General features: G+C 34.6%; 1 protein-coding gene across 3 annotated transcripts in view; it reads right to left on the reverse strand.

The window, feature by feature from the left end:
* The window catches only part of UNC13C (unc-13 homolog C), a 216,060-nt gene that overhangs the window by 131,710 nt on the left and 72,082 nt on the right, over positions 1-12,268 (reverse strand). For 2 of the 3 annotated variants that reach the window (XM_075764598.1, XM_075764599.1), the window contains one exon: positions 8,797-8,861. In XM_075764598.1, the coding sequence (XP_075620713.1) occupies positions 8,797-8,861 (65 nt within the window). Of the gene's footprint in view, positions 1-8,796; positions 8,862-9,386; positions 9,410-12,268 lie in introns of all 3 variants that reach the window. The other variant, XM_075764600.1, reaches the window with a different exon arrangement.

Consider the following 12,268-nt stretch of genomic DNA (forward strand, 5'->3'; position numbering starts at 1 on the left):
GAATTTTTTGATGATTGAACTAGGGGGTGAGGAAGGGAAGAAGAAACGTGTCATTGCTGCATATTATAATCACAAAATGCAGTCAGTGGCTTTTGTAAAAACATCACAGTGACACCATGCAAGTTAATGAAAATAATTATGAGACAGCCACACTGTCTGAAGACCCACAAATCCACACTTGGGTAGCAATACATAATTTCTGCTGGAGTGGAAAGCTGAAATTGGGGATCTAAAATTGTATAAGTACTGGGAGAAAATACCAGCATTATAAATGTAATTATAGAACTGGATTTACAGCTTTTCCTGGTCCTTGGTATATTAAAATGCCACCAAAGAAATACCTAGCACTTTCTCTGAAAATGAAAGTTGGATTAAAAGAGTCTTAATATGAGCTAAAATTACTATATTAACAAATGAGAGGGGGAAAAAAAAAAAAAAAGAGCCAAATCCCTGCATAGAAGAAAACCTGTTATCCTGGCCAATTCAAGAAGCTGTCAGAAAGTTTTGGGGCAGACTAGGCTATACTAAAAGGACTGTATTCACTCAAATTTTGACAGACTGTGTGCTCAAATGAGTATGCATATTAATGTCATGAAAATTTTGAAATTACATTTGTTAATCATATTTCTATCGCAAAGATATGAATTAATGACACATTAGGATATATTGACAGACGCTCAGATTCTGGCTGAGGCAGCAAAACAGACTTCATGACTACAGCTTTGAGTGTCCCTCTGCCACATTCTGATCACAAATCTGTTGAATGCTTCATCTCCAGATGTACACCGAAGCAGACCAACAGATAACCTAAATTGTGCTAACAGGCCTCTGGGGCCATCTCAGCTTTTGGAAAAAAAGTTGCTTGCAAAGAAGTTCTGACCTCATTTCTTTTTCCTGTCATGCTTCTTGTCACATCACAGGGAGATGATGCTAGCCAACTAAAATGACTTTATGCTAACCTCAGGCGATGTGGCCTCAGAGTGCCACCATTTCAACTTGTGAACTTTTTTCCTTTATTTTTTTCAATATTTTGAAAAGAAAAAAAACCCCACCCCACAAAAAACCCCAAACACCCAAACATCCACAACCAACCCTGCCACCCCCCAAAAAAAATTTCCTAAGACCCAAACGAAAAAAAAAAAATTAAAAATTAAAACCCAAGCACCAGCAAAACAGCATTAAAACTACATTTGCTGATATTCTTGACCCTCACACCACAGCAAATCAGTAGTAACGCTAATGACAGAGTATTCACAGTGCTGCAAAAATTGTCTAGAAGGAAAATCTGGTCTCAACATTTACAGGGAAGAGAAAAATCTGAACATCCTTCTCAAAATTAATTCTCCCTTAGCAGAACTGTTGCAATAACATAAAACCAAGGACTCATTTTGAATTCCCTCTGCTATCCTTGAAGTCTGTGGAAATGGTTTCCTTAGTATCAATATGACCATAATGAAGACACCCCAACAAGGGAAAAAAACCCAACAATTTGCATAAAGCTTGTAAGAATTTATAAGGTGGAGATAGGAAGTTCTACAAGACAAATTCATTTGCAAAAACAGGATGGAGACCTTCCTAGAACCAGATGTGGTAATAACATGCTACACAGTTTACCTTTGACAATATGCATCTCTGTGGCTGTCATTATCATAGCATCTAATCAAAATAAGAATAAAAACTTCCTGGAGTATAAAGAGATGAAACAGGTTAAAAGCAATACTGAAACATCAGTGACACCCTAATGAAAGTGGTGATACTGTATCTTACAAAACAAACCAAAACAAACAAACCCCAAAACTTAATTTCTCTTTTAAATCCAGATAACTATGTAGCTGTGAACTTTCAGCATGCTGTATCATCATGGATAAGAGTTTACTTTAACCCTTAAGAGCATTACCACTTTCCAAGCACTATCCTAACTCTTATCCTATAAATTTAGGAGATCATCTGTTTCTCCCATACCTCCTTCTGATGCACCTGCACCATTAGGTAAGAAAGAAAAAAGGATTCATAGACTGTTTATGCATTTCCTTTATATTTTCACATAAACAGTCTTTGGTGCAGAGTTTTGATATTAGAATTTTCTTTTCAAGAACAGAAAGATCAAGGTAGACGCAAATTGCAAGTTCTAGACACATCTACAAATCTCAGCAAAAGCATGATAGAACTAAAATAATGTTTCTGAGGCTGTGAAAAGTAAATTACAGAGATTAAAGGATAAACTCAAAACCTCAGATTCCCAGGGCTCTTTCTTACTCAGGATCAGTTCCATCAGCAGTGAATACAACTCGTCACGTGTATAAGACATTCTTATGCCACAAAGAAATACTTCTGACAAGCAACATCTGTAAAATTGCTTCCATCTATTATTCTGCTCTATAGCACAAAATATGATTAAAATTGAGGTTCTTACTGCATTCCTTTTTTTTTCTGATAAGTAAGTAGCAGCATATAGCAAGGGAAAAAAAAATCCAAATTCAAGAATGACTAATAGTCTTTTCCTGGGAGAAAAAATTATGTCTGAATTAAGAATGCTGCTGATGTTACCAAAGAAAGAAAAGGACAGTGTGGCTTTTGAGGGAACAGCACGAATGACAGAACCAAGACAGATGACTACAGAATAAAAAGATATTTTATTATGACATTAGTGGTGTAATTTATGCTCAGTCAGTAATTTGCCATAACTCATACCTCTGTCTCTTTAAATAGCTTAGTTTTCTACTCAATCTGTACTTCCCCCCACAATCTTTTCATTATGATTTCAAGCTCAAGTTCAGCTTAGCAGAAGTGTCTAGATCTGATTTTTTCTCTGTGTATCTGTACAAATCACAAATATTTGCTTAAAAGTGGTCGAGAAGTGCCCATTTTGTTATTTTTTTAAAAAAAGTATTACTAAAACTCATTCCAGCTATCATCTGCAAAATATTATGGACATGAAATATTTTGGTTGTAAATGAGCTTCACCACCTCTTCTGACAATACTAGGGCAGTACTGTAGCTACTATCAGGAAGTTTAAGCATTCTATCAGCTGGTTCTGCAACTCTCTTAATTGCTGACATACAGCAATGCCAGAGAGTTCTTACACATACATACTTATTCACCTGAATACTTTTAAGAGATTGAAGAAACTAACCAGACTTCAGGGAAGAACTGCAATTTGGAAACTGCAGCTTATAAAGGAAACTAATCTTATTCTTTTGTGCAATAACTCAATGACCAGATGAACTCTCATAAGACAATATTACTTCCTGCCACTTCTTTGCCCTGCATTCAATCAGTGCATAGCAAAGATCATAGAAAAAAACTGAGACTCTAAGGACTTCTTCCACCTTTACCGGTTTCAGTTCCTACCATAGGAAAGACGACTGTTTGCTTCATAGCTGTTACTTGTTACAGTGTATTTCAAACTGGATTATGCTGGGAGTTTATACTAATTCCACTGAAGTATCTTGGTCTTTAGTTGCTGTAACTGGGACAAAATGCCAACGTAAATGAAGTGCAAGTTTTACCTACTTTATGTATTTAAGCCATCTCTATTGCATACAGAAGAAAAGTAGGTGACTTTTACCTCAAACACGCAGTTAATCAGGGCTAAGTCCTTCACTGAATCATTTCACAAAGTTTTTTCTTTATTATCATCAAATGTAAGCATATGTTTCTTTGTTATTACCATGAGTCATTTTAATGAATGTCTAGAAATCTCAGCATACAAACTGCTGGAAAGTGAGATGTGATTTCCTTACTCATATGTGATTTCCTTACTCATAACTTGTCAGATGAAATGCAAAATGCTTGATCAGGGAATGGAAAAGCAGCCATGCAATCTACCAGCACATTGTCCTGAAAAAATTTGTTTTGCTGTTTGAAAAAATCAAATTACAGCTGAACTAGACAAGAACTCTTACCTGCACTGAAAAAACTGGGGGGAAAACCAAACATGAATACCATATCAAGGTATATTGGTGATTATCTGCAGAAGCATTACCAAAAACAAACAAACCTCAAACTTGTTCTTCCTAGTAGTTAACTATCTTGAAATACAAGTAACACATTAAAATCTTTGCTGAAACAAGAGAGGTTCCAAGTATCAGAGATATGTCAACTGTGGAAAGTTTGAAGCCAGGCTAAGACCAGTTACTGGCTACTTCTCTACTACCTTATGTGGACAATACTACCTTATGTGAACAATAAATGTAAACCTGCCTGGGAAAATTAATTTCAGTTTTAAGTGGAGAGTAGGAGAATCCACAGGGAGATCCAGTGGGATAATACAGTTCCACTAATGTATATCTGTGCACTGAATACACACATTTCAATCTTATTCTTGGACAACTGCATATTTAGTACTCTTTCTTGCATCTTTACTGGAACAGTCCCAACTTTGAGGATATGAACTAGAAATTCTCCTATGCACAAATTGTCAGTACGAGAACAACTTGAATCCTTCTAATAACATTTAAGAGCAACATAAGTATGCAAAGATTGTTGGCTATCAGCTGGAAGTAAAGATTAATACACTGATCTGGATTGTGAGATCAAATTTTGTTAAAAAACAGGAGAATAGCTACATTACCAGAACTAACAAACTGGGCAATGCTGTATTGACAGTGAAATACTAGTCTTTGTGCATAGTCTTTGCAACATTAAACGCTACAGCCATAGACAAACTGTTCGTGTTATGTAGGTTATACATTAAATTCTCTACTCCCCTCCCCATCTCCAATAATAACAACCCAACAACATCCTGACGTACAAGACGATAAAATTGAAGGCACACAAGTTATCATTCAAGGCAAGGAAAAAACCCCATAACATTGACTATATTTTGTGTGCTTCTGAAGATATTCTGCATAACAATCATGTATTTGAATTTATCAGAGAATTCAAGAAAAATAAATTTGTTTTACCATTGAGAACACGCCACTGAAGGAAAGAAGTAATCATCTGCATGCAGCACCATTTGTGTACCATTAACAAATTTCAGAATGGATTAGGCCATGTGGTAAAATTATCAGTCTGACATGACTGCCATCGGGCAAGCAGTGATTTAATACAGAGCAAGTCTCTGGAAAAAGTAAACCAGTACTACCCTAGATTCATATACATGATGAAAAACCCAGCTAAACTCCATGTACTTTTCAAAAAGGATGAAAGCATGAATTCTGAAGTGTCTCATCTTCAATAAAATGAAGAAGAAAAATAAAATTAAGATACAGTAGCGTGGAAAGAATAGGAAAGATGGAGCTTTTGCCTTTTAGCAGAGAAGTAGCATGAGAAATCCCATGAAAACTGAATTTGGTCTTTGCCTTTTCTTTTGCATCTTGGCTTTTTCTCTCATTTCATGCAGCCAAGCAGAGATCATTGCAGAGAATGAAGAGCTGCGGTCTATGCTATGGACTTGGGATGTGCTGGTGCATGCGAGGTGGGTTCACAGCACTGTGCTAAGAGAGGGAAAAGTATGGAAGAAAAGAGGCAATTAAGATATTTCTATACAGATAAAGCAAGGGTTGTGAGGGAGAGAATCTCCTCTGACTTTAAATGGCAACAACTTTTGGGGAGAGTAAGAGGGAAAAGGAGTCATAGCTAAGGCTGCAGCCAGTTATTCTGGCAGTGAAGAGGCTGACAGATTCTAGAATTTAGGATTAGTTTTTGCATGCAGGAGTAGAGTGGAAAACATGATTAAAACAGAGCCACAACAGTCTTTGAGATGTCAGAGTTCTTCAGTTGAATGAGAAGTTAAATTAAAATTGCATCACTGTTTTCAGGTAGACCTGGTGAAACAGAAGCTTGCACAAAGATACTGCAGACAGCAAAGGGAGTAGAGGCCCAGTCTAAACTTTGTCAGCAAAAGTAGTAAGGTTTAATCTAAAAACATGAGCTAGTATTGAGCTACTGTCAATCATTTGAAGTAGTCCTATGCAGTGATTACAGGATATCTGTACAAGGGATTGACACACCTTATTCTCTGAGGATTCCGTGTTTGAATTTATTCACCTGTGAATGGAACAGAGGGCATAAAAAGAGCAACTTCTATCTGTATAGTCTTTGTCAGTTGTAAAAGTTCTCCTTACTTCCACGAGATTGGTTTTTGTGTGCAACCCACTAAACCCAAGAATTCTATACACTCTTGTACGCTACTTTTCCAAGTCCTACATCTATTAGGAAACTGTAATTAAGAAATTGGTATAGAAAGTACTGCATATAGCAAAACTGTATGGTCACATGCAGCTTCCTGCATGCATAGATATCAATACTTGATTGTCAGTACCTACACTCAGTCTACTTACAAAATGCTATTCCTAAACTACACATTAACTAGCTGTTAAACTGTTTGTCTTCTGGTTTTGCAGATTACAAGCAATATGACAGAATGAGCTCTCTCTTACTAAGCTTATTTATGGGGGGGACGGGGGGGGATGCAAACAATACAAGGCAATGGAGCAACAAGAAGTAGGTTACTTAAAGAAGGGAAAATAAGTAAAAAAAAAATATATATGAAATTGTAAACTTTCCTTAAGATTTTGGTTATGTGAAGAAACAATTCTCTAGCAATGAAAGCCGAATCACATGCAGTGATCAAAATTCATTCACTAAAAACCACAGATGATAAATCCAAGACAGATTTGGACTAGCTTTATTTTCAGTCTTGGATTTCTGATTTTTCTAGAGAAAAAAACATTTCTTCTTATTCTAAGAATACAGCACTGAATGTAATATACACTTCTGCACTGAACAGCACCTATAAAAGTATTTGAGAATGTCAATTTCTACAATGTATTTCATATGAACAACTTTTTTTATTTATTTTAATACACAAAACCCAAAGTTTTGTGCCAGGCTTACACACTAATACTTCCAAGTATGATCATTCTTAGTTTCCGTAGATCACAGCTCACTGTGTAGTTTTTTAAGATGTCGGAGTACTGCTGCTGAGTGGTCATGTATGTTACTATTTGTGATGCCTCAAATCATAAATCACTCAAATCTGAGGCCATTGAAGCCTATCAGTAAAAATACATTGACATTGCATAACACAAAAGAGAAAAGAAGGATATACCTTCTTTGCAGATATGACAAAGAGAATTTGAGGGAAACATCAGAAGCTGCCTCTGTGATGCCTTCTGGTTCTGATATGCATTACTTTTTTCCAACAAAGCCGCCACCAAATATAAATTGTCATACATCAAATCAAAAGGTTATTGTCATAATTTGCTGGCACAGTTGCAATGTTCTGATGAAAGCCATCCATGATTCTATTAGAAGAATAATGTGAGCACCAGCATAGAGAGCTTTAATAAACGTTTTTGTTCCTAATGCATTGCTGAAAATATATTCAAATCAGTAATCTAATCAAGAGAAACAAAGTTGATTCAGATATATTAGGTTCCTTGTTGACAAACAATATAATTCAAACAGAACTATTAATGTTTTGCATTTGGAAGTCAGGAAAGAAAATTCTCACCACTTATCTTGTTTTATTTTTAAAATGTAGACAGATACAGTACTTAGAAAATCCCATTCAAAGAGAAAGTTGTTTTGGCATAGTAAAAAATAGTGCTGATCAATATACAAGGCCAAACTTTTTATAATTTTAGTAATGAGATATTTTAAACCTTTTTGACCTCATGAGAAAACTGCAACTGACCAAAGTGGGAGCAATGTGTCATTTGTGAGCCAAGAGAAGTAAACTATAATTTTATTCTAATGCCAAAGAGAAAGTAAATAAAAAACCCACATCAATTATCTCTTACGGTATTTAAAATGTTTCACATTGTATTCAGCAACTAATCCTGCATAACATCACATATGGGCTCACACTTTTACTGCAACTCTGAAGTTTCTATGAGCTGGAAAAGGAAGAAATACACTTCCAGGTATGACAAACTATACAATAAGTACCTAAGCCACTGTAAAGCTGGAAAGCACTCTTAAATTTGTTTGAGGTTTATCATTAAGTGCCAATGTTACCCTAACTATACTTTCCACAGCAGCATGTGAATTGTATTAAGCAAATTAATACCATTAGTACCTTTCAGGGAAAAAAACCCTGAAAAAACATAGGAATCCAAATGGAAAAACTCCATAGTGTCTAGATTCTGTTGTATAGCCTTTAAGATGTACAAATGAGAAGACAGAAGATAAATTAATTTGACCCCATCACTTTATCTTTGTAACAAAGCATAATTATAACAAACAGTGCTTATATATTACACCACCAAGAGGATAATGTACCTTTTAAACAGTTAACTAATATAACTGATAGATTTTACTAATGGCTTTTTTTTTTTTCCTTGCCAAACTGAATAATAAAAAGGTATTCAAAATAGGAAGGAGAGATTTTCCTGAAAGGAAGGAATCCCTAGAACTGGATGTAAGATAACCCATCTGGAGACAGCCAAACAAAATGTACAGGTTTCTGCCATATTCTCTCTCAGCAACTGGAAGATCTTTCTCCCTTGACCTTTTAGATTTAAGATATTAGACTGATACTATTATATTAGTACACATTTACTAAAATTAAGACATTAAATCAAACTACAGCTTTAAAGGGTATTTATTTTGTATATAAAGAGGTAAAAAATTTTGTTATCCCGTTGATCTGTGCAACTGAATTGTATCAATTTCTAAAAAATTAAGTACTTAAAAATTTAAAAGACGACAAACAATGAAACTTACTATCTTCCTTTTAAATTAATTCAATTCCTTATAAGAACAAAACTTGGAAAAAATACTATAAAATTATAAGACTAATTGCAGATAGAAACAACAAAATTCACACTCATATTGGCACTTACCCACTAAATGCCTGGACTGCATAAAGCTTAGAAGTATCCAAGGAACTTCTACTTACTATCCGAGCCTTTAATAAAGATCAGAAAAAGTATAGTTACTCGGTTGCTCTTCGTAAGTCTTGAACAGAATTTAACTGCATCAAACATGTAACACCTAGTATGAAAATGTTTAGCAGGGTCAGCTCCAGGCCAAAGCTAGAGTAACCATCGCTTTGTAATACATTTTGGTAGCATTCAGCATTTAGTGAAACACACTGGAAGAACCCATGGGAAGATAAAATATTACTTCCCAAATATTGTTGTCCTTTAAGTCCTGTAGTGTATGCAGTATAAATAATAATTAGAGGCAAAATCCCAGATATCATGTTTGACAGTAGCAGACCCCTGTGTTGGCAATTATGATAAGCACAACAGTGAGGGTTATCCTGTTTATAAATGCAACACGTTTGCCATACACTCAAAGGAGAACAAAAGAGTGGAAAGCTGGGAAAAACATGCAAATTCACAACTAAAATGAAGGAACCGAACAAGTCAAGTCACAAACAAACATCAACAAAATACATGATCCCTATAATAAATACATGATTTTAAACCTTTTCATCCACAGAACCGCTATCTGAAAGAGAATTGGGAAGAAGGGAAAATATAGGTTAGACAAAATACTCTCTGAGAAAATATCTTATGCTATAAAAAAGTCACTGTTTTAATCTGCTAATGCAGAGCAGAATCCAAATTATACCTGTGATTAGCTGTATCACTGTGGCAAGACCACTGTCACTACATTTTAAACAAGCAAAAATATGTTTTCAGTAGATAAGAACCCCTGCCACTTGCAGGACTGGGTGGATACCATATAACTTATATACTGTATCCCATCTCCACATGATTTTGTTTTTTTGTTGTTTGTTTTTTAATTTTTTTTAATGAATATTTAATATAGTTGCAGTGTTCAAAGAATAATGCTCTATTTTCAAGGAAAAATGAGTGTTTCTAATAAGAATATAAAAATTAAAAAAACCTCCTGAACTGTTACTATTCTAATCCTGTCACAGCTCTTTATATAATGACAGAAATTATCCCCCAAATGCCAATAGAAGTACAATTGTGGAAGTATAATACATGAGATACATATATATCTTGTTATAAATTGCCTCGTGCAAAATTACAATGTATTCACGTTTACCATCAGACAGAAAATATTTGCTGACAGGAAAAGCTACGCTTTTTTTATTGTCTTGTCAATTTTAAAATACAAGTACATTTAAAATTGCTTTTATATACTATTCAACCAATAAGTGCATCTTTTTGTTTTTTTGACACTTTATAGTACAGTGCATACATGAAACTGTTTTAATTGTCACCTTACTGATCTTTCCATTTTTACTCCCCAAATGGAGTATACATTCTACAGACCCTTTAAATATTTCAGATATTTTTAATATGTTGGGAGATATCCTATATTACATACATTACAAAATAATAATTTACACCTTAAACAAGTGCCACATTTCATTTTTAAACCAGCTTATCTACAAGAACACATCACATTCAAACACATATATGAAAAATATATTGGCAAATGTAAAGGTGCATACAGTATAGTACCGACAATCCAGGAAACCAAAAGGGTCTATTGTGCCACTAATGATCAAAGCAAAGCACATGCACAAGAACAGGCAGAATAGAAACCGGAAATAAGTTGTTCAAAACACGTTTTACCAGTCAGTTTTACCAATTATATCTGATTTTGTATTATTCAAAAAGGTTAAAGAGAATTGAGCTACTAGGTTTTAGCAAGGTCGCAACACCAAATTTGAATCCACAGAAAATCAAACTATGCAACAGTCTCTCCTCCTTTGTGAGACCACAAAATTTCCATTTTCTTATGCTTGACCACAGATCTTAGCTTTTCTTTCACAGCGATCTTGAGCAATCCTTTTAGGAAGGGTATGCCTAAAAGAATGAACTATAGCTTATTGTCCCAAGGAAAACTTATGTTTTGAGTTATACAGAATATTAAATTAAAACTATTACTAATAGCTAATTCTACGATTTCATAAAAATAGAGTAAGCACATCTCTGTACACCAAGAATATCTGCTTGCCGTGAATTGATACTTTTCATAGTTCTTCTCCTGAATATAAAGGGACATGGTATCATTTTCTACTTTTATGTTTTAGAAAATTCCATTAAGGTATTTTTTCTGCTGGGATATGAACTATTCTGATGTTTTCTCACTTCAAAACTCCCTGCTCCCCTTCAGAAATACTAGCATTTTTATTTTGCTTCAGAAATTAATTCTTGACTAAATTAAGCTGTAGTGGTTTAGTTGTCAAATAACACTCACTTGACGGAGTAGATTTATAGAAATTAGTTTAGTCTTTACAATCTTATTTTTTAAAAAAATTATTTGTGCAATGTATTTGTCTGACAACATCAGATATGATTTGCTACTCTTTCTCCACAAGCATATAAAGAAGACTCTGACAACCATATGATCCTACTTTCCCACTCCAAAATTATTACAGCATTTTCATAAGCAGGGGAAGAGCAGAGCCAGGGGTAGCTAGATAACTGTAAGCTGGGCTGGATGTGGAAACAAAATGGGATATGCTTTTATGAGGGCTAAAGGAAATATGAGGAATAGTTAAAACCAAAGTGCTGGAGCAGCATCTAGATGGTTGAATGACAGGAAAAGCAAAAGAGGGTATACCAACCAGACTCAAAGTATGAGAGACCGAGACTGAATTAATTCTCAAACTTGTAAAAAAGACAGAGTCCAAAAGGTGAACAGAAATTTGGGGACTGATGGAAATTTTAAGCAGGACATCATTTGTAAGGTAAGAAGCCTCACCATAATCTGTTCATGCAACCTACACCTTTCTAGAATATCTAATGATAACAATATTTGTGATAGTGCCATTTAAAGACACATTAAAAAATCTTAGTATTATTTATATGAAATGCGATTTTTAAATAGTTTGCAGGTAGTTTGCTACCAGCTGCCTAAAGAATCACATGAATTATATGTTTAATTCAGTTAAGAAAGTTATATTAGGAAATACAAAATTGTTGAGACTTGTCTTCCACATTAAATGGAATTTTGTATTTCAGAGCATGAGATACGGACATATGAAATTTTCTTTACCTCTCTTGGGTTTCAGCCAGCTCCATCTAATTTCACTACACTTCCTTTACTGGAACCTAATTTTGCCTAAATTTAGGAAGGAGAGTGAGAATCAGAAATGAGGAAGGGAAAAAAGGTATTACGTGTTTGGTTTAACTTGCTTTTCTTTTCACTTGCTACTTAAAAAAGTGCAGCGATGTAACAGCATCTTTTCTCAATAGAAACTGTGTAAAGCAGACAACTGATGCAAATTTCCCCAAACGAGATTTTGAGACCATCTCTTTTTTGTAAGAAATGACTGCATCTTCAGAGACAAAATTAGTTTAAAAACTTCACTGTTTATTGCTT

Source organism: Balearica regulorum, chromosome 12 (assembly GCF_011004875.1).
Source record: "Balearica regulorum gibbericeps isolate bBalReg1 chromosome 12, bBalReg1.pri, whole genome shotgun sequence".
Classification (NCBI taxonomy): Eukaryota; Metazoa; Chordata; class Aves; order Gruiformes; family Gruidae; genus Balearica; species Balearica regulorum.